The following is a 23,493-nucleotide window of genomic DNA, read 5'->3' on the forward strand; positions in this document are numbered from 1 at the left end:
TGTGTGTGTGTAGGGTTCATTTGGGTTTGCGATGGTTTGAGTGTGTGTGTGTGTGTGTGTGTGTGTAGGGTTCATTTGGGTTTGAGTGTGTGTGTGTGTGTGTGTGTGTGTGTGTGTGTAGGGTTCATTTGAGTTTGCGATGGTGGGGGGGGTGTAGGGTTCATTTGAGTTTGTGATGGTGGGGGGTGTGTGTGTGTGTGTGTAGGGTTCATTTGGGTTTGTGGTCGTGTGTGTGTGTGCGTGCGTGTGTGTGTAGGGTTCCTTTGGGTTTGTGATGGTTTATGAGTGTGTCTGTGTGTGTGTAGGGTTCATTTGGGTTTGTGTGTGTGTGTGTGTGTGTGTGTGTGTGTGTGTGTGTGTGTAGGGTTCATTTGGGTTTGCGATGGTTTGAGTGTGTGTGTGTGTGTGTGTGTGTGTAGGGTTCATTTGAGTTTGCGATGGTGGGGGGGGTGTAGGGTTCATTTGAGTTTGTGATGGTGGGGGGTGTGTGTGTGTGTGTGTGTGTAGGGTTCATTTGGGTTTGTGGTCGTGTGTGTGTGTGCGTGCGTGTGTGTGTAGGGTTCCTTTGGGTTTGTGATGGTTTATGAGTGTGTCTGTGTGTGTGTAGGGTTCATTTGGGTTTGTGTGTGTGTGTGTGTGTGTGTGTGTGTGTGTGTGTGTGTAGGGTTCATTTGGGTTTGCGATGGTTTGAGTGTGTGTGTGTGTGTGTGTGTGTAGGGTTCATTTGGGTTTGCGATGGTTTGAGTGTGTGTGTGTGTGTGTGTGTGTAGGGTTCATTTGGGTTTGCGATGGTTTGAGTGTGTGTGTGTGTGTGTGTGTAGGGTTCATTTGGGTTTGCGATGGTTTGAGTGTGTGTGTGTGTAGGGTTCATTTGGGTTTGAGTGTGTGTGTGTGTGTGTGTGTGTGTGTGTAGGGTTCATTTGAGTTTGCGATGGTGGGGGGTATGTGTGTGTGTGTAGGGTTCATTTGGGTTTGTGGTCGTGTGTGTGTGTGTGCGTGTGTGTGTAGGGTTCCTTTGGGTTTGTGATGGTTTATGAGTGTGTCTGTGTGTGTGTAGGGTTCATTTGGGTTTGTGTGTGTGTGTGTGTGTGTGTGTGTAGGGTTCATTTGGGTTTGTGATGGTTTGAGTGTGTGTGTGTGTGTGTCGGGTTCATTTGGGTTTGTGGTCGTGTGTGTGTGTGTGAAGGATTCATTTGGGTTTGTGGTCGTTTGTGTGTGTGTGTGAGTGAAGGATTCATTTGGGTTTGTGATGGGGTGTGTGTGTGTGTAGGGTTCATTTGGGTTTGCAATGGTTTGAGTGGGTGTGTGTAGGGTTCATTTGGGTTTGTGTGTGTGTGTGTGTTTGTGTAGGGTTCATTGGGTTTGCTCCCGAGATCTTTGCTGTTGTGGAGCAATGGAACCACAGAGACCATGATGATGACCAGCTGTTCTACACACGCATCTACCTGGACCAGGAACAAAGGGTGTGTCTGTCTGTCTGTGTGTTTGTCTGTGCCTGTGTCTGTCTGTGTGTCTGTCTTTCACCTGAAAGACATTTTTCCTTTTCCTGTTTCTCTTTCTCCCAATTCAATTGATTGTGTTTTCAGAAAATTACTGTAAAGCCTGTTAGTAGCTGCAGTAATATCAAAAATTACGACTGCAACAAAAACCCACACCGTCTCCAATACTACTATTTTAATAATAATAATAATAATAAAACATAGAGGCAACAGTAGTAGTGGCAGCTAACAAACCATTAACACATTAATAAGCTGTTACTAACCCTTTAACACATTAATAAGCTGTTACTAACCCTAACCCATTAACAAGCTATTACTAACCCTAACCCATTAACACATCAATAAGCTGTTACTAACCCTTTAACACATTAATAAGCTGTTACTAACCCTTGTTTCTCATTGTTTTCTCTCTCTCTCTCTCTCTCTCTCAGACTAAGTTCAACATGACACTGGATCATAAATCACGGATTTTCCAGAATCTTAATGGCGCCATTGGTAAGAACACATATGAACGTGGGTGTGTGTATACACACACTTTGCATTGTCCTTTTTCAATTTTAGATGTCATGTGTGTTAAGGAACATGTGTGTTCTTTAAACTTTTAGAGGAAGTGGTTCTGAAGTTTGAGAAATCTCGAGTCAGAGCTCGCAATGTTGCTTACGATACACTTCCAGTTGTTATCCATGGCAATGGACCTACCAAGGTAAATCACCCCTCTGCCTCACTGCCTCTCTCCACCCCTCTGCCTCACTGCCCCTCCCGCTCTCTTAATGTCAGATGAGCATTAGGCTGGTACAGTAGCCTGACCCTGACCCTAGCCTAGAGATTATTAGATTTATCAGATACTGCCCCAAAACAAACCAGTAACAGTCCATGGAGAGGCCAGTTGTGACACAATTCATCAGTCCCACCCTTGTCTGGTCTTGCTTTATTGTTGAATGTCTTTATTGTGTGTGTGTGTGTGTGTGTGTGTGTGTGTGTCTCTAGCTCCAGCTGAATTACCTGGGCAACTATGTTCCAACAGCGTGGACATATGAAAGAGGATGTGGCATCTGTGATGATCTGCTATATCTTAACGATATCCCAGTTAGTGTTTTAATTTTAATTATTCCTATCTGTGGTTTCCTGTCATTCTGTCACCCCTTTAGTATTTAGGGATACTCTTGTACTTCTTACATTGCTTAATTTTTCAATTAGAAAATCATTTGTATAACATTTTGGGTATACAGTCCTGTTCAAAAGACAGTACTCCCTCTTATTGTGGAACACGAATAACAGGTGTTGGCAGTGATCTCTAACCTTTCTGTGGTATGTAGAGGGGATGTGTCGCTAACGTTACTGTGGTATGTAGAGGGGACGTATCTAAAGTTACTGTGGTATGTAGAGGGGACGTGTCGCTAACGTTACTGTGGTATGTAGAGGGGACGTGTCTCTAACCTTTCTGTGGTATGTAGAGGGGACGTGTCTCTAACCTTTCTGTGGTATGTAGAGGGGACGTGTCGCTAACGTTACTGTGGTATGTAGAGGGGACGTGTCTAACGTTACTGTGGTGTGTAGAGGGGACGTGTCTAACGTTACTGTGGTATGTAGACGGGATGTGTCGCTAACGTTACTGTGGTGTGTAGAGGGGACGTGTCGCTAACGTTACTGTGGTGTGTAGAGGGGACGTGTCGCTAACGTTACTGTGGTATGTAGAGGGGACGTGTCGCTAACGTTACTGTGGTATGTAGAGGGGACGTGTCGCTAACGTTACTGTGGTATGTAGAGGGGACGTGTCGCTAACGTTACTGTGGTATGTAGAGGGGACGTGTCGCTAACGTTACTGTGGTATGTAGAGGGGACGTGTCGCTAACGTTACTGTGGTATGTAGAGGGGACGTGTAACGTTACTGTGGTGTGTAAAGGGGACGTGTCTAACGTTACTGTGGTATGTAGAGGGGACGCGTCTAACGTTACTGTGGTATGTAGAGGGGACGTGTGTCTAACGTTACTGTGGTATGTAGAGGGGACGCGTCTAACGTTACTGTGGTATGTAGAGGGGACGTGTCTCTAACCTTTCTGTGGTATGTAGAGGGGACGTGTCGCTAACGTTACTGTGGTATGTAGAGGGGACGTGTCTAACGTTACTGTGGTATGTAGAGGGGACGTGTCTAACGTTACTGTGGTGTGTAGAGGGGACGTGTCTAACGTTACTGTGGTGTGTAGAGGGGACGCGTCTAACGTTACTGTGGTATGTAGAGGGGACGCGTCTAACGTTACTGTGGTATGTAGAGGGGACGTGTCTAACGTTACTGTGGTATGTAGAGGGGACGCGTCTAACGTTACTGTGGTATGTAGAGGGGACGCGTCTAACGTTACTGTGGTATGTAGAGGGGACGCGTCTAACGTTACTGTGGTATGTAGAGGGGACGTGTGTCTAACGTTACTGTGGTATGTAGAGGGGACGCGTCTAACGTTACTGGTATGTAGAGGGGACGCGTCTAACGTTACTGTGGTATGTAGAGGGGACGCGTCTAACGTTACTGTGGTATGTAGAGGGGACGTGTCTCTAACCTTTCTGTGGTATGTAGAGGGGACGTGTCGCTAACGTTACTGTGGTATGTAGAGGGGACGTGTCTAACGTTACTGTGGTATGTAGAGGGGACGTGTCTCTAACCTTTCTGTGGTATGTAGAGGGGACGTGTCTAACGTTACTGTGGTATGTAGAGGGGACGTGTCTAACGTTACTGTGGTGTGTAGACGGGACGTGTCGCTAACGTTACTGTGGTGTGTAGAGGGGACGTGTCGCTAACGTTACTGTGGTGTGTAGAGGGGACGCGTCTAACGTTACTGTGGTATGTAGAGGGGACGTGTCTCTAACCTTTCTGTGGTATGTAGAGGGGACGTGTCGCTAACGTTACTGTGGTATGTAGAGGGGACGTGTCTAACGTTACTGTGGTATGTAGAGGGGACGTGTCTAACGTTACTGTGGTGTGTAGAGGGGACGTGTCTAACGTTACTGTGGTGTGTAGAGGGGACGCGTCTAACGTTACTGTGGTGTGTAGAGGGGACGTGTCGCTAACGTTACTGTGGTATGTAGAGGGGACGCGTCTAACGTTACTGTGGTATGTAGAGGGGACGCGTCTAACGTTACTGTGGTATGTAGAGGGGACGTATCTAACGTTACTGTGGTATGTAGAGGGGACGCGTCTAACGTTACTGTGGTATGTAGAGGGGACGTGTGTCTAACGTTACTGTGGTATGTAGAGGGGACGTGTGTCTAACGTTACTGTGGTATGTAGAGGGGACGCGTCTAACGTTACTGTGGTATGTAGAGGGGACGCGTCTAACGTTACTGGTATGTAGAGGGGACGCGTCTAACGTTACTGTGGTATGTAGAGGGGACGCGTCTAACGTTACTGTGGTATGTAGAGGGGACGTGTCTCTAACCTTTCTGTGGTATGTAGAGGGGACGTGTCGCTAACGTTACTGTGGTATGTAGAGGGGACGTGTCTAACGTTACTGTGGTATGTAGAGGGGAGGTGTCTCTAACCTTTCTGTGGTATGTAGAGGGGACGTGTCTAACGTTACTGTGGTGTGTAGAGGGGACGTGTCTCTAACCTTTCTGTGGTATGTAGAGGGGACGTGTCGCTAACGTTACTGTGGTATGTAGAGGGGACGTGTCTAACGTTACTGTGGTGTGTAGAGGGGACGTATCTAACGTTACTGTGGTATGTAGAGGGGACGCGTCTAACGTTACTGTGGTATGTAGAGGGGACGTGTCTAACGTTACTGTGGTATGTAGAGGGGACGCGTCTAACGTTACTGTGGTATGTAGAGGGGACGTGTGTCTAACGTTACTGTGGTATGTAGAGGGGACGCGTCTAACGTTACTGGTATGTAGAGGGGACGCGTCTAACGTTACTGTGGTATGTAGAGGGGACGCGTCTAACGTTATTGTGGTATGTAGAGGGGACGTGTGTCTAACGTTACTGTGGTATGTAGAGGGGACGCGTCTAACGTTACTGTGGTATGTAGAGGGGACGCGTCTAACGTTACTGTGGTATGTAGAGGGGACGCGTCTAACGTTACTGTGGTATGTAGAGGGGACGCGTCTAACGTTACTGTGGTATGTAGAGGGGACGCGTCTAACGTTACTGTGGTATGTAGAGGGGACGCATCTAACGTTACTGTGGTATGTAGAGGGGACGCGTCTAACGTTACTGTGGTATGTAGAGGGGACGTGTCTAACGTTACTGTGGTATGTAGAGGGGACGTGTCGCTAACGTTACTGTGGTATGTAGAGGGGACGTGTCTCTAACCTTTCTGTGGTATGTAGAGGGGACGTGTCGCTAACGTTACTGTGGTATGTAGAGGGGACGTGTCTAACGTCACTGTGGTATGTAGAGGGGACGTGTCTAACGTTACTGTGGTATGTAGAGGGGAGGTGTCTCTAACCTTTCTGTGGTATGTAGAGGGGACGTGTCTAACGTTACTGTGGTGTGTAGAGGGGACGTGTCTCTAACCTTTCTGTGGTATGTAGAGGGGACGTGTCGCTAACGTTACTGTGGTATGTAGAGGGGACGTGTCTAACGTTACTGTGGTGTGTAGAGGGGACGTATCTAACGTTACTGTGGTATGTAGAGGGGACGCGTCTAACGTTACTGTGGTATGTAGAGGGGACGTATCTAACGTTACTGTGGTATGTAGAGGGGACGCGTCTAACGTTACTGTGGTATGTAGAGGGGACGTGTGTCTAACGTTACTGTGGTATGTAGAGGGGACGCGTCTAACGTTACTGGTATGTAGAGGGGACGCGTCTAACGTTACTGTGGTATGTAGAGGGGACGCGTCTAACGTTATTGTGGTATGTAGAGGGGACGTGTGTCTAACGTTACTGTGGTATGTAGAGGGGACGCGTCTAACGTTACTGTGGTATGTAGAGGGGACGCGTCTAACGTTACTGTGGTATGTAGAGGGGACGCGTCTAACGTTACTGTGGTATGTAGAGGGGACGCGTCTAACGTTACTGTGGTATGTAGAGGGGACGCGTCTAACGTTACTGTGGTATGTAGAGGGGACGTGTCGCTAACCTTTCTGTGGTATGTAGAGGGGACGTGTCGCTAACGTTACTGTGGTATGTAGAGGGGACGTGTCTAACGTCACTGTGGTATGTAGAGGGGACGTGTCTCTAACCTTTCTGTGGTATGTAGAGGGGACGTGTCGCTAACGTTACTGTCGTATGTAGAGGGGACGTGTCTCTAACCTTTCTGTGGTATGTAGAGGGGACGTGTCGCTAACGTTACTGTGGTATGTAGAGGGGACGTGTCTCTAACCTTTCTGTGGTATGTAGAGGGGACGTGTCTCTAACCTTTCTGTGGTATGTAGAGGGGACGTGTCGCTAACGTTACTGTGGTATGTAGAGGGGACGTGTCGCTAACGTTACTGTGGTATGTAGAGGGGACGTGTCTAACGTTACTGTGGTATGTAGAGGGGACGTGTCTCTAATGTTACTGTGGTATGTAGAGGGGACGTGTCGCTAACGTTACTGTGGTATGTAGAGGGGACGCGTCTAACGTTACTGTGGTATGTAGAGGGGACGTGTCTAACGTTACTGTGTTATGTAGAGGGGACGCGTCTAACCTTTCTGTGGTATGTAGAGGGGACGTGTCTCTAACCTTTCTGTGGTATGTAGAGGGGACGTGTCGCTAACGTTACTGTGGTATGTAGAGGGGACGTGTCTAACGTTACTGTGGTGTGTAGAGGGGACGTGTCTAACGTTACTGTGGTGTGTAGACGGGACGTGTCGCTAACGTTACTGTGGTGTGTAGAGGGGACGTGTCGCTAACGTTACTGTGGTGTGTAGAGGGGACGTGTCGCTAACGTTACTGTGGTATGTAGAGGGGACGTGTCGCTAACGTTACTGTGGTATGTAGAGGGGACGTGTCTCTAACCTTTCTGTGGTATGTAGAGGGGACGTGTCGCTAACGTTACTGTGGTATGTAGAGGGGACGTGTCGCTAACGTTACTGTGGTATGTAGAGGGGACGTGTCGCTAACGTTACTGTGGTATGTAGAGGGGACGTGTAACGTTACTGTGGTGTGTAAAGGGGACGTGTCTAACGTTACTGTGGTATGTAGAGGGGACGCGTCTAACGTTACTGTGGTATGTAGAGGGGACGTGTGTCTAACGTTACTGTGGTATGTAGAGGGGACGCGTCTAACGTTACTGTGGTATGTAGAGGGGACGTGTCTCTAACCTTTCTGTGGTATGTAGAGGGGACGTGTCGCTAACGTTACTGTGGTATGTAGAGGGGACGTGTCTAACGTTACTGTGGTATGTAGAGGGGACGTGTCTAACGTTACTGTGGTGTGTAGAGGGGACGTGTCTAACGTTACTGTGGTGTGTAGAGGGGACGCGTCTAACGTTACTGTGGTATGTAGAGGGGACGCGTCTAACGTTACTGTGGTATGTAGAGGGGACGCGTCTAACGTTACTGTGGTATGTAGAGGGGACGCGTCTAACGTTACTGTGGTGTGTAGAGGGGACGCGTCTAACGTTACTGTGGTATGTAGAGGGGACGCGTCTAACGTTACTGTGGTATGTAGAGGGGACGTGTCTAACGTTACTGTGGTATGTAGAGGGGACGCGTCTAACGTTACTGTGGTATGTAGAGGGGACGCGTCTAACGTTACTGTGGTATGTAGAGGGGACGCGTCTAACGTTAGTGTGGTATGTAGAGGGGACGTGTGTCTAACGTTACTGTGGTATGTAGAGGGGACGTGTCTAACGTTACTGGTATGTAGAGGGGACGCGTCTAACGTTACTGTGGTATGTAGAGGGGACGCGTCTAACGTTACTGTGGTATGTAGAGGGGACGTGTCTCTAACCTTTCTGTGGTATGTAGAGGGGACGTGTCGCTAACGTTACTGTGGTATGTAGAGGGGACGTGTCTAACGTTACTGTGGTATGTAGAGGGGACGTGTCTCTAACCTTTCTGTGGTATGTAGAGGGGACGTGTCTAACGTTACTGTGGTATGTAGAGGGGACGTGTCTAACGTTACTGTGGTGTGTAGAGGGGACGTGTCTAACGTTACTGTGGTGTGTAGACGGGACGTGTCGCTAACGTTACTGTGGTGTGTAGAGGGGACGTGTCGCTAACGTTACTGTGGTGTGTAGAGGGGACGCGTCTAACGTTACTGTGGTATGTAGAGGGGACGTGTCTCTAACCTTTCTGTGGTATGTAGAGGGGACGTGTCGCTAACGTTACTGTGGTATGTAGAGGGGACGTGTCTAACGTTACTGTGGTATGTAGAGGGGACGTGTCTAACGTTACTGTGGTGTGTAGAGGGGACGTGTCTAACGTTACTGTGGTGTGTAGAGGGGACGCGTCTAACGTTACTGTGGTGTGTAGAGGGGACGTGTCGCTAACGTTACTGTGGTATGTAGAGGGGACGCGTCTAACGTTACTGTGGTATGTAGAGGGGACGCGTCTAACGTTACTGTGGTATGTAGAGGGGACGTATCTAACGTTACTGTGGTATGTAGAGGGGACGCGTCTAACGTTACTGTGGTATGTAGAGGGGACGTGTGTCTAACGTTACTGTGGTATGTAGAGGGGACGCGTCTAACGTTACTGTGGTATGTAGAGGGGACGCGTCTAACGTTACTGGTATGTAGAGGGGACGCGTCTAACGTTACTGTGGTATGTAGAGGGGACGCGTCTAACGTTACTGTGGTATGTAGAGGGGACGTGTCTCTAACCTTTCTGTGGTATGTAGAGGGGACGTGTCGCTAACGTTACTGTGGTATGTAGAGGGGACGTGTCTAACGTTACTGTGGTATGTAGAGGGGAGGTGTCTCTAACCTTTCTGTGGTATGTAGAGGGGACGTGTCTAACGTTACTGTGGTGTGTAGAGGGGACGTGTCTCTAACCTTTCTGTGGTATGTAGAGGGGACGTGTCTCTAACCTTTCTGTGGTATGTAGAGGGGACGTGTCGCTAACGTTACTGTGGTATGTAGAGGGGACGTGTCTAACGTTACTGTGGTGTGTAGAGGGGACGTATCTAACGTTACTGTGGTATGTAGAGGGGACGTGTCTAACGTTACTGTGGTATGTAGAGGGGACGCGTCTAACGTTACTGTGGTATGTAGAGGGGACGTGTGTCTAACGTTACTGTGGTATGTAGAGGGGACGCGTCTAACGTTACTGGTATGTAGAGGGGACGCGTCTAACGTTACTGTGGTATGTAGAGGGGACGCGTCTAACGTTATTGTGGTATGTAGAGGGGACGTGTGTCTAACGTTACTGTGGTATGTAGAGGGGACGCGTCTAACGTTACTGTGGTATGTAGAGGGGACGCGTCTAACGTTACTGTGGTATGTAGAGGGGACGCGTCTAACGTTACTGTGGTATGTAGAGGGGACGCGTCTAACGTTACTGTGGTATGTAGAGGGGACGCATCTAACGTTACTGTGGTATGTAGAGGGGACGCGTCTAACGTTACTGTGGTATGTAGAGGGGACGTGTCTAACGTTACTGTGGTATGTAGAGGGGACGTGTCGCTAACGTTACTGTGGTATGTAGAGGGGACGTGTCTCTAACCTTTCTGTGGTATGTAGAGGGGACGTGTCGCTAACGTTACTGTGGTATGTAGAGGGGACGTGTCTAACGTCACTGTGGTATGTAGAGGGGACGTGTCTAACGTTACTGTGGTATGTAGAGGGGAGGTGTCTCTAACCTTTCTGTGGTATGTAGAGGGGACGTGTCTAACGTTACTGTGGTGTGTAGAGGGGACGTGTCTCTAACCTTTCTGTGGTATGTAGAGGGGACGTGTCGCTAACGTTACTGTGGTATGTAGAGGGGACGTGTCTAACGTTACTGTGGTGTGTAGAGGGGACGTATCTAACGTTACTGTGGTGTGTAGAGGGGACGTATCTAACGTTACTGTGGTATGTAGAGGGGACGCGTCTAACGTTACTGTGGTATGTAGAGGGGACGTATCTAACGTTACTGTGGTATGTAGAGGGGACGTGTGTCTAACGTTACTGTGGTATGTAGAGAGGACGTGTCGCTAACGTTACTGTGGTATGTAGAGGGGACGTGTCTAACGTCACTGTGGTATGTAGAGGGGACGTGTCTCTAACCTTTCTGTGGTATGTAGAGGGGACGTGTCGCTAACGTTACTGTCGTATGTAGAGGGGACGTGTCTCTAACCTTTCTGTGGTATGTAGAGGGGACGTGTCGCTAACGTTACTGTGGTATGTAGAGGGGACGTGTCTCTAACGTTACTGTGGTATGTAGAGGGGACGTGTCTCTAACCTTTCTGTGGTATGTAGAGGGGACGTGTCGCTAACGTTACTGTGGTATGTAGAGGGGACGTGTCGCTAACGTTACTGTGGTATGTAGAGGGGACGTGTCTAACGTTACTGTGGTATGTAGACCGGACGTGTCTAATGTTAATGTAGTATGTAGAGGGGACGTGTCTCTAATGTTACTGTAGTATGTAGAGGGGTCTTGTCTCTAATGTTAATGTAGTATGTAGAGGGGACGTGCGTCTAACGTTAATGTAGAATGTAGAGGGGGCGTGCGTCTAACGTTAATGTAGTATGTAGAGGGGACGTGTCTCTAACGTTAATGTAGAATGTAGAGGGGTCTTGTCTCTAACGTTAATGTAGTATGTAGAGGGGACGTGCGTCTAACGTTAATGTAGAATTAGAGGGGACATGCGTCTAATGTTCATGTAGCATGTAGAAGGGACGTGTGTCTAACATTTAATGTAGAATGTCTCTACTGTTGCTGTAGGATGAAGAGATGCCCCTGGTGCACATTGCTGTGTTCATCGAACAGCCAACACCCTTCCTGGAGGAGTTTCTGGAGAGACTGACAACACTGAATTACCCACACACTCGTTTAAGGCTCTTCATCCACAACAATGTACATGCATGAATTCACACATGCTTTACACAACAACGTACATGTGGTTCACGCACATTTTACACAACAATTTGACTACTCTATGTACATTTATGATACAGTAATGTTCATTGCTGGCGTTTACCACTACGCAAACCATACAATTCCATAGCAGCCACAGATCAGGGTGCCCCCTGCTGGACACAAATGGTTAGCTGAAAGAAACAAAAGATGACTAAATGCTTTTTTTTTTTTCATGGTTCAGCACTAATGAGATACTGAAACACACTAGCTAGCTAATCAGGACTGTTGAACACAACCATGAAACGTTCGTATCCCGTACGTACTCCAGCCAAATTCTGTGCAGTACTCTCAAACTCAACCAGATTAAAAGAGATACATGACAAACACAAACACATATTCATTGTAGCAGCTCAACACTCACAGTCAGCGTGGCATGCACTGTATATATCTACACACACACGGTCAGCATGGCATGCACTGTATATATCTACACACACACACACACACACACACGGTCAGTGTGGCATGCACTGTATATATCTACACACACACGGTCAGCATGGCATGCACTGTATATAGCTACACACACACACACACACCCACACGGTCAGTGTGGCATGCACTGTATATATCTACACACACACACAGTCAGCATGGCATGCACTGTATATAGCTACACACACACACACACGATCAGCGTGGCATGCACTGTATATATCTACACACACACGGTCAGCATGGCATGCACTGTATATAGCTACACACACACACACACACACACACGGTCAGCGTGGCATGCACTGTATATATCTACACACACACGGTCAGCATGGCATGCACTGTATATAGCTACACACACACATGGTCAGTGTGGCATGCACTGTATATATCTACACACACACACACACACACACACACACACACACACACACACAGTCAGTGTGGCATGCACTGTTTATATCTACACACACACGGTCAGTGTGGCATGCACTGTATGTATCTACACACACACACGGTCAGCGTGGTGTATACATCTGCAATTAAACATGGTCAAATCAACAAACACTTGGTAACTAGCCAGCAGAAACCCATTAGGTTTAATCACCTCACCATGTCACTGTTACTAGACAAAGTGTTACAGCTACTGAATCATAAACCCAAAACATCTTTCTGCAGTTCAGTTCTCTCTGCTGAAGCTAAACCACTTTGTGTGGATGTGGGTGAAGTTGAATCCTCTTGTTTAACAAGATGTCAACTTACTGGACAGCAAGTACGACAGCGTCTGTAGGGTTAGGGTTAAACTAACCAAGCGTCTGTAGGGTTAGTTTATGTCTTATTGTGAGCAGGTTTCCTAAATGCTATTTTAGAAATGGTGCTCATATGGGACTCGAGTGATTAACCGGGATCAGTGGTTATACCAATTTTAAGTTCAAGTTCGGTTTATTTGTCACATACATAATCATACACAGTATATCTCGCAGTGAAATGGTTTGAGAGTGCTCTGTCCAAACTGAGGAAAAAACAAAACAAAACGGGTGTATAGAGAAATGTATGCGTGTGTATATGTATGTACACAATGTACAGTTCCATCTTACAATTGAACATCTTTACAGTTACATGTTACATGGTGGTGGTGGTCCGCACAGTTGATCAGTTTCCCTGATTCAGGGCCCGAATGGCCTGTGGGAAGAAGCTCCTCTTCAGTCTCTCTGTCTTAGTCTTCAGGGAGCGAAAGCGCTTCCCTGACCTCAACAGAGAGAAAAGCCTATTGTTGGGATGGGTGGCGTCCTTCATTACCAAGGTCCTAAATAAAGCTTTAGAGTTTACAGATCATCTAGTGCTGGCTGTCTGTCTGTCGAGGTCTCTCTGTCTACACACACACAAAGTCAGGGTAAAGTCAGGGCCATCACATCTAGCAGACCTATTACCCCACATTCGTACTGCTTGCTTACCGGTTTACAGGAAGGATGTCTTTTGTATCTTTTTATATTCCATTTTGTGTGCCTGAATCTGGTTGAACCGATGAGTCATCACTCCTACTCTCACACACTCGTGCACACACTCCCACAATCACTCCTATACATACACACACTCATACCCATATACGCTTGTACACAATCACTCCTACACAAACATACATGCATACTCATACACTTCTACACAAACATACACACATACACAATCACTCCTATACATACACACACTCATGCACAGTCACTCCTGCACAAACACACTCATGCACACTCAGGAGGCTGTATATTAACTATTAATCCTGAGAATGTTATATTCTACTCGTGTGTATGTGTGTGTGTGTGTGTGTGTGAGAGAGATTAGGTGGTGTATCATGAGAAGCACATTGAGTTGTTTTGGAGTCGGCATCGTTCTTTGTTCTTAGATGCTCGTATTGTTGGACCTGAGGAAAACCTCCGGCATGACCGGGCCAGAACCATGGCTGTGTAAGTGTACACACCACAAACACACACACACACTCCCCCACACACCTACATAGCCCCAGCCTTAACCCTAGGCCTATATGTGTACGAGTCAGCTGTCGTTAAAGTTTTAGCAATCAATTAGCAAGTTTTTGTATTTTATATTTTTCTATTGTTGAAGTAAGTTTAGATTTTTCTAGTGTGAAATATAGAAAAGGGCTATTTGGATTTTTTTTTTTAAAGAAAACTTAACTTAATTTCCAAAAGTTCTGGAATTAGAATGTGTCCAAATCCTGATGATATGGATGTATAATATCTATAATGTATACTGCCTACAGTGAGACACACGCATTCCACTTTCATAGATTGTGTGTGTGTGTGTGTGTGTGCGCGCGTGCGTGTGTGTGCGCGCGTGCGTGTGTGTGCGCGCGTGCGTGTGTGTGCGCGCGCGTGCGTGTGTGTGCGCGCGTGCGTGTGTGTGCGCGCGTGCGTGTGTGTGTGTGCGTGCGTGTGTGTGTTAGAGAGGCGTGTAAGAGCAGCATCACCTGTGATTACTACTTCAGCATTGATTCTGATGTGGCTTTGACCAACCGTGACATACTGCGGATCCTTATAGAAGAAAACAAGTAACACACGCGCACACACACACACATACTTTCTCAAACCCTTACATAAGCACACTCTGGCACATTCCATGCATACACCTGCACACACACAAATAGACACACACACACTGTTGAGTAGAAGACAGCTTCTGTTTCTGTAGAGAATACAGAGAAAATCAGAGAGTTGTTAACAGTCAGAGATTCTATCCAAACAGAGTGGTGATCATTTTTATGTTGTATGATAATCAGTCTCTCCTGCACGTATGACTAGCAGTTGGTTGCTTACCCCAGCGTATCTGAAGTGGGTAGCTATCAGACTAGATCCACAGGGTTGGGGTTTAAGATAGACCAGGGTTAACCCTGGACTAGATCCACAGGGTTGGGGTTTGATAGACCAAGGTTAACCCTAGACTAGCTCCACAGGGTTATATTTACATGTACAGCATTTAGCAGACGCTCTTATCCACAGCGACTTACAAAAGTGCTTTTTAATTTCCTCACAGAATACATCCCAGTACAGTACAGCATGTTAGAGTCCAAAATGCCAGTGAACTAGAATACTGTAGAAATACAGGGATCACTGCTGATGCCTAGAAGTACAAAATTCATAAGGTCTGTCTGAAACAATGATGAGTGCAAATAACACTGAGTACTAGAGTTTGTTAGTCAACATCAGTGTAATAAGCAACATCCTACAATAAGTAGTAGTTTAATTAGTCAATCTAGAAGTAGGGTTAGACTTAGCAAACTATTGTGTGTATAATGGGGGGGGGGGGGGGGGGGCACACCCTGGTGTGCATTTTCTGACTGCCTCTTTCTGTCTTTTCCTCTGTCTGTCTGTCGCTCATTCTCAGGTCAGTGATTGCCCCAATGTTGTCTCGACATGGGAAGCTCTGGTCTAATTTCTGGGGTGCTCTGAGTCCTGAAGGGTTCTACTCCCGTTCTGAGGATTACATTGACATTGTGCAAGCCAAACGAGTGTAAGGCCACTCTTCATGCTGTGTGTGGCAGGGAGTGTACGTGTGGCTATGAGTATAGTCGTGCGTAGTGGTAGCTCAGTGGTGAAGGTACTTGACTAGTAATCAGAAGGTTGCTGGTTCAAGCCCCACCACTACAAAGTTGCCACTGCTGGCTCCCTGAACAAGACCCTTAACCCTCAGTTACTCAAGTTGTACACAGTCATAATTTTAAGTTGCTTTGGATAAAATTAAATGTAAATGCGTATGTGTGTCTGTGTGGGTCAGGAGGTCGGTGTTTGTGAATGAATCTGTCTACATTTATGTCTTGTGTTGAAATGTGTTGTTCTGTTCAAAATTAATTAAAAGTCTGCTAGAGGCTCTCACTGCACCCTAATCCCTAACTCACTGTTAGGAGTTAGGAATTCTAAGTTAGGAGTTAGGAATTCAACAGCTAAATAATACATTTAATTAATGCATTAACAAATAAATAATGGGTTCTAAGCCCACAGGGGCCTGTGGAATGTGCCCTGTGTAACTCTGGTCTACCTGTCTGTCCAGGGGCCTGTGGAATGTGCCCTATGTAACTCAGGTGTACCTGATTCGTGGTGACATCCTGCGTACACGACTGGCCCACATCTCCCTCTATGAGCAGGAGGAGATAGACCCTGACATGGTCTTCTGCAGAGCAGTCCGAGACCAGGTGTTTGTCTGCGTGTGCACATATGTATCCGCGCGTTTGCCTCTCAGTGCTGGGGTCTCAGGTTTGAGTCCCTATCTAGGTAGCTATCATGATAAATTGTCTCGTGATATAAAAGCTGTGTGTGTTTTAATTGTAAAGTGACCTTGGGCTCCTTGAAAGGTGCTACATAAATACAACTGCATTCATTCGTATCGGAATATGAAGTGAGCTGAGGCAGGATCCATATGTGGTAATGTTTGTTTAAGGCACATCAGCCTCATTATCTTTATACAGTCCAGACTCAGATAATCGTTAGACAAAGATGTGTAGACAGAACACAGCCAAACACAGAGGGCCAAAGTGACTGATATGGATTTGAAAAGTCAGAATAAATGAATGTGAAGTGTAAGCTAGGTAAAAAGTCACTTGCAACCAAAAGTTGCATTGTAATAAATTTGTTACAGCATGTAGACTATGATGCAAACAAAAATACAAGGTACCCTCCCCAAACTTCCTGTCTTGGTGCAGTTCCATATGAAGACCTGAAAGATATTACTGATGTAGTGACATTTCAAATCAGGAAAAACTATCCATAAAAGACCTCTGGAGTGTATATAGCTAAAAAAGAGTTTAAAAAGTGTTTGGGCAACATGTCATGTGAATCCATCCTGTATTTTAATTCGTTATAAATGTATTTATAATGTGGTTTACCGAATGAATGAATGAATGAAGTAATTAATTAATTAAGTTTTTTATATTTATATATATATATATATATATATATATATATATATATATATATATATATATATATATATATATATATAATATATATTACACTGCTTTAAAATGCCTGTCATAAGCCTGTATAATTAAGTAGTTATAGCTACATGCATAAGCTCTTATAGCACAAGCAAGCATTTCATGGTGACATTTACATTTACGGCATTTAGCAGATGCTCTTATCCAGAGCAACTTACAAAAGTGCTTTTTCATTTCCTCATAGAATACATCCTAGTACAGTACAGCAAGTTAGTCCAACATACCAATGAACTAGAACACTGTAGAATACAGGGATCACTGTAGAGCTCAGTAACAATAACCAAGTAACCCACACCAGTGTTCACACAAGTCTTAATGCTAACCCTAACCTGGCCGTACACACACATTTTCCTACCTAACTGTGATTACTCACTAGAGTTTGAGTAGATCTGCCTTTGTTTTGTAGGGTGTGTTCATGTTTGTGTCTAACAGAGATGAGTTTGGCCGGTTGATCTCAACCAAGAACTACAACATCAGCAGACTCTACCCTGACATTTGGCAAATATTCGATAACCCCATGGTAAGGACTATACTTCTGAATTTTCACTCTCTGTGTCTCAAACACATACAAGCATATTCACATATGCACAGACACACACACACACTTTCACAGAGATACACACCCACATACACAAACACGTGCACAGATACGAACACTCATGCACTTTCACATATACACAGACAATAATGGGAATTGTATTATTTATTTTATTTAAATTAGCATTAAAGAGTGTGTGTGTGTGTGTGTGTGTGTGTGTGTGTGTAGGACTGGAGAGAGAAGTATGTCCATGAGAACTACTCTCAGATCTTTGAGGAGGGGGAGACTGTGGTGGAACAGCCCTGTCCCGACGTTTACTGGTTTCCCATCTTTTCTGAACGGATGTGTGATGAACTGGTGCAGACGATGGAGGACTTTGGCATGTGGTCTTCAGGGAGACATAATGTAACTGTATATATACGTCACTATACCGCTACACACAGTCCTACAGATGCTGCTGCACATCGAGAGTTCAGCTCATTGTACAAGAGATGTACACTATATTGCCAAAAGTATTCACTCATCTGCCTTCACACACATATGAGTTTGAGTGGCATCCCAATTCTAACCCATAGCGTTTAATATGATGTTGGCCTACCCTTTGCAGCTATAACAGCTTCAACTCTTCCTGGAAGGCTTCCAACAAGGTTTAGGAGTGTGTTTATGGGAATTTTTTACCTTTCTTCCAGAAGCACATTTGTGAGGTCAGACACTGATGTGAAGGCCTGGCTCACAGTCTCCGTTCTAATTCATCCCAAAGGTGTTCTATCGAGTTGAGGTCAGGACTCTGTGTAGGCCAGTCAAGTTCTTCCACACCAAACTTGCTCATCCTTGTCTTTATGGACCTTGCTTTGTGCACTCGTTTACAGTCATGTGGGAACAGGAAGGGGACATCCCCAAACTGTTCCCACAAAGTTGGGAGCATGAAATTGTCCAAAATCTCTTGGTATGCTGAAGCATTAACAGTTCCTTTCACTCGTGTTAAGGGGCTGAGCCCAACTCCTGAAAAACAACCCCACAACATGATCCCCCCTCCACCACTTTACACTTGGCACAATGCAGCCACACAAGTACCGTTCTCCTGGCAACCGCCAAACCCAGACTCGTCCATCGGATTGCCAGACGGAGAAACGTGATTCGTCATTCCAGAGAACACGTCTCCTCTGCTCTAGAGTCCAGTGGCAGCGTGCTGTACACCACTGCATCCACTGTTTTGCATTGTGCTTGGTGATGTAAGGCTTGGATGCAGCTGCTCAGCCATGGAAACCCATCCCACGAAGCTCTCTACGCGCTGTTCCTGAGCTAATCTGAAGACCACATGAAGTTTGGATGTTTGCAGGAATTGACTCAGCAGAAAATCAGCGACCTCCGCACACTGCTCCTCAGCATCCGCTGACCCCACTCTCTCATTTTACGTGGCCGAGTTGCTGTCAATCCCAATCACTTCTGATTTGTTATAATACCATTGACAGTTGACTGGAATATTTAGTAGCGAGGAAATTTCAAGACTGGACTTGCACATGTCCACAGGTTGCACAGGTGGTATCCTATCACGCTGGAATTTACTGAGCTCCTGAGAGCGACTCATTCTTTCACAAATGTTTGTAGAAGCAGTCTGCATGTCTGGGTGCTTGGTTTTATACACCTGTGCCCATGGAAGTGATTGAAATACCTGAATTCAATTATTTGGATGGGTGAGTGAATACTTTTGGCAATATAGTGTACCTGTTGACCTCAGGCTCCATGATCTGCTGTAGGGGTATTAGATCTGCTGTTGGCATATTATATATTCTTATATATCATCTGTCTCTCTACAGGATGACAGACTAGCTGGTGGTTATGAGAATGTTCCGACAGTCGATATTCATATGAACCAGATTCAATATGAGGAAGAATGGCTGAAATTCCTAAAAGACTACATAGTTCCTGTGACGGAAAAACTCTACCCAGGGTACTACCCAAAGGTATTAGAGACACACCCGTAAACACTCTCACTCTGATAGAAAATAGGTCACTCAGTTAACCTGTATACACAGTGAGACTGTATACAGTGAGGGTCTGTATACACAGTAAGACTATCAACTGTATCAGCGCAGTGCTGTATGTGTTACAGATGAATGCGGTGATGAAGCGTGTGTGTTTGTATTACAGGTGAAGGCAGTAATGAAATGTGTGTTTGTATTACAGGCGAAGGCGGTGATGAACTTTGTGGTTCGTTATCGGCCCGATGAACAACCTTCCCTTCGGCCACATCACGATTCCTCAACCTTCACCATCAACATTGCTCTGAACAGCAAGGGAAAAGACTACCAGGTAAACATACACACAGGCATGAGCCACACACAGTGCGTGTTTGTGTCTGCATGTCTGTCTGTTTTCATGGTCTTTTCCATCGCTGTGCTTCACACACCCACAATACACCTATTTCTACAGGGCTCATTATGAACAAACATAAATTTTATGTTCATGTGTATATTTTGGCTTTATTAGCAAACTTGACACAGTGTGTGTGTGTGTGTGTGCGCGTGTGCGTGTGTAACAGGGTGGGGGCTGCCGTTTTCTGCGTTATGACTGTAAAATCGAAGCTCCCAGGAAAGGATGGTCCTTGATGCACCCTGGACGTCTGACCCACTACCACGAAGGCCTGCCCACCACAGAGGGCACACGCTACATCATGGTGTCATTTGTAGACCCCTAGCACTCCTCTGTGTGTGTGAGTGTGAGTGAGAGAATAATTTGTAATTTAACAAGCAGTTGTCATTGTGTACTTTCGAATGTTGAGGCAGTAGTTTTACCATGTTTTTCTCCATTAACGTGCCTCACCCCCTGCCCCTAGCAAAAGCAATAGTTTTCGAACTTTCTTTTGTGATCAACCTCTTATTTGTTGTTTTCGTGTGTTTTTGTTTTGTTTGCTTTTTGCTTGTTTTTTGGAGCAAATTTCTTTGTCTGGGACAGATTTTAGACAGATGAACAATCATTTAAAGCCTCGTCTGAAAATACACCAACATGTGTCAGTCGTTCTGGAAATGCATTTTCTCCTCCCGGCTTTGTACAAATTGCTTTAAATTATTGTTTTATTTACATAATAAAAATGAAGTGAAACAAGCCTTTCTTTACATCTGACCCTCAGACCTGAACACCCAACCTAGCTAATGTTAATATTTATATTGTCTATATAAATTGTCTATATATATTGTCTATACTCAGAACAGTGCCCCGATACAGCACACAGCACCTGTACTCAGAACAGTGCCCTAATCCACACATGGCACCTGTATTCAGTGCCCACACACATTAGTCTAATCCAAATAGGAAACCTTTTAGTTTTTAAATCGGCACATAATTTGTGAGAGATCATATTGATGTATTATAACATCTAACTTCTATTTTGTTTTATTTTGTATTACTCTACATCAAAATAATGAACATGCGTTAGTCTACATCATTGTAATACATGTCTGGATAAATAGAAACTTTTTTATTTAACAGTAACTATTGTTACTACGGTAGTTTTCTGGTAAGTGTGTGGACTAGTGCATTCTGACCCAGAGGACACCTGCTTAATCCCACAGTTAGATTTTCAGTATCATGGAGGGTTAGGATTTGTTCATTTTGGGCATATGAAGTGATATTACACAGTCATGAATTCCAGAATCAGAAGGTTGCCAGTTCAAATCCCACCACTGCCAGGTTTCCACTGATGGACCCCTGAGCAAGACCCTTAACCCTCAATTACTCAAAGTTGTGTTCAGTCATAACTGTAAGTGGCTTTGGATAAAAGTGTCACATAAATAATGTAAATTCCAGGGGGTGTTAAAGCATGTGTTGTCTTGCTAGTAATTGAGAAATTGTGTGTGTACACTAATGTGAGCTCTGAGTATGGGTGTTAGTGTGGGTGTTTGTTCTGTTCTGGTCTGATGGTCTGAGTACTGATGAAGGATTATACACCATCTAGTGGCCTTAAAGTGAACTACAGCCTGTGTGATGTAGGTGGAGTCACTGATTCCCAGTGCAGGATTGGTTTGGACAGACATATGCAGATGTTACAGATCAACATTGTTTGCACCTCAGAGCAGGTGCTCGGTGTCCGGTTTCATGTGTATGGTTTCACTGCACTACAAAGCAACATCCACATAAAATGGCCCATTCAGTGCTTTTAACAGCCTGTAATTGCACAGCTCACACAGGTCACACTGCCCCAGAACTGCAAGTCTTTTCTCACCACTGAGCTCCATTGTTTAGAAGTTAGTGCATTTTTATTGTAATTTGGCTCCAGTGGGAAGTGCAGAGCCCACCTACCTCTTACCCACGGGTATCAGATGAAGGTCCAGCCGTGATGTCTGGAACGGATCCACACAGCGGTCAGTGGACCTGCACATTCAGGTTTATGGACGTTAGTTTTCACAGTCTGCTGCTGTCGCTGGACTTTGGAACCGTAAAGCTTGTCAATAATTAATGCAGCTATACATAATACTAGAGTTATTCAGCATACTACATGGAAAGCAGAATTACAACTGCATAGCATGCTGGTAAACCTTGTGTAAATCAGAATGACCCTAACCCTGACGAGCGTGTACTGACCAGAGCCTTCAGCAGGTGCGTTGTGAAGCTTGTCTGCAGTCTCTTCATTAATGGTGAGTAGGTTAGGTGTTCTGTTGTGAAGACTGCTACCAAATCCAAACCACAGCTGCAGCTGGAATAGTTGGGATTAGGGGTGAGAGTTAGAGCTGGAGTAGTTGAGGAGGATTGAGTTAGAGGTTAAGGTTAGGGTTAGAGATTAAAGTTGGAATAGTAGAGGAGGTTGGGGTTAGGTTTAGGGGTTAGATATTAGGGATTAGGCTCAGAGCTGGAGTAGTTTAGGAGGTTGGGTTGGGGGTTAGACATTAGGGTTTAGGGTGAGAGCTGGAGTAGTTTAGGAGGTTGGGGTTCAGGGTTAGGATTAGGGTTTAGGGTTAGGGTTGGGAGTTAGGGTTTAGGGTGAGAGCTGGAGTAGTTTAGGAGGTTAGGGTTAGGAGTTAGGCTTATGTTCAAGTTCAAAGTTTTATTTGTCACGTATGCAGTCATACATGGTATAACTCACAGTGAAATGCTTTTGTGAGTGCTCTGTCCGAGCTGAGGAGGTACAGGGATACAATATATGTATAACATAATATGTATATTTGTGTATATGCAAAATGTACAGTTACCAGTTGCAATTTACAGTTATTGCAGTGTTTTTATGATGTTATTGACATCATATGCCGTGCACAGAGTCCCCACAATTCATCAGTTTCCCTGATTCAGGGCCTGAATAGCCTGTGGGAAGAAGCTCCTCTTCAGTCTCTCTGTGTTGGTCTTCAGGGAGCGAAAGCGCCTCCCTGACCTCAACAGAGAGAAGAGCCTATTGTTGGGATGGGTGGGGTCCTTCACAATCCTCCTGGCCTTGGTCTGGCACCGCTTGTAGTAGATGGTCTGCCGGTCAGGAAGTTCTCTATGAGTGATGTGCTCTGCTGAACATGCCACCCTCTGGAGTGCTTGTCTGTCCTGCTTGGTGCTGTTCCCAAAGCAGACTGTGATGTTCCCCGTGAGCATGCTCTCGATAGTGCAGGTGTAGAAGTTCCGCAGCACCTTGGAGGGCAGTCTGAAGTCTCTTAGGCGTCTGAGGTGGTAAAGACGATGACGAGTCTTCTTTGCCAGGGAGTTGGTGTGGCGGGACCAGGACAGGTCCTGCGAGATATGAACTCCAAGGTACCTGAAACTGTCTACTCTCTCCACCGTGGTTCCATTAATCCTAACAGAGTGGTAGTGCTGCTCCTGCTTCTTGCAGTCCACAATCAGCTCCTTTGTCTTGCTGACGTTTAGGAAGAGATTATTTTCCTGGCATCAGTTCTCCAGGTGTTTAGTCTCCTCCAGGTAGGCCCTCTCGTCGTCGTCCGAGATCAGGCCCATGACGACGATATCGTCAGTGAACTTGATGGTGGTAGAGCTGGAAGTGGCTGTGCAGTCGTAGGTGTACAGTGAGTAGAGCAGGGGGCTTAGGACACAACCCTGAGGAGCTCCAG

At 45.8% G+C, this 23,493-nt stretch overlaps 1 protein-coding gene and 1 long non-coding RNA gene across 2 annotated transcripts in view; both read left to right on the top strand.

Annotated features, from left to right (window-relative positions):
- The window catches only part of LOC113568851 (multifunctional procollagen lysine hydroxylase and glycosyltransferase LH3-like), a 29,979-nt gene extending 9,422 nt beyond the window's left edge, over window positions 1-20,557 (top strand). Inside the window, exons 5-18 of the mRNA XM_035521572.1 lie at window positions 1,351-1,463; window positions 1,931-1,994; window positions 2,105-2,202; window positions 2,487-2,585; window positions 11,283-11,414; window positions 13,752-13,873; window positions 14,371-14,475; window positions 15,309-15,434; window positions 15,972-16,113; window positions 17,321-17,434; window positions 17,681-17,857; window positions 19,270-19,416; window positions 19,640-19,765; window positions 19,995-20,557. Coding sequence (XP_035377465.1) covers window positions 1,351-1,463; window positions 1,931-1,994; window positions 2,105-2,202; window positions 2,487-2,585; window positions 11,283-11,414; window positions 13,752-13,873; window positions 14,371-14,475; window positions 15,309-15,434; window positions 15,972-16,113; window positions 17,321-17,434; window positions 17,681-17,857; window positions 19,270-19,416; window positions 19,640-19,765; window positions 19,995-20,150 — 1,721 coding nt within the window. The 3' untranslated portion in view covers window positions 20,151-20,557. The remainder of the gene's footprint in view (window positions 1-1,350; window positions 1,464-1,930; window positions 1,995-2,104; window positions 2,203-2,486; window positions 2,586-11,282; window positions 11,415-13,751; window positions 13,874-14,370; window positions 14,476-15,308; window positions 15,435-15,971; window positions 16,114-17,320; window positions 17,435-17,680; window positions 17,858-19,269; window positions 19,417-19,639; window positions 19,766-19,994) is intronic.
- A 1,302-nt stretch (window positions 20,558-21,859) lies between these two features.
- The window catches only part of LOC118240627, a 2,785-nt gene continuing 1,151 nt past the window's right edge, over window positions 21,860-23,493 (top strand). The window contains exon 1 of the long non-coding RNA XR_004775534.1: window positions 21,860-22,086. This is a non-coding gene — a long non-coding RNA (uncharacterized LOC118240627). The remainder of the gene's footprint in view (window positions 22,087-23,493) is intronic.

This window comes from Electrophorus electricus, chromosome 22 (genome assembly GCF_013358815.1).
Source record: "Electrophorus electricus isolate fEleEle1 chromosome 22, fEleEle1.pri, whole genome shotgun sequence".
In the NCBI taxonomy this organism is placed as follows: Eukaryota; Metazoa; Chordata; class Actinopteri; order Gymnotiformes; family Gymnotidae; genus Electrophorus; species Electrophorus electricus.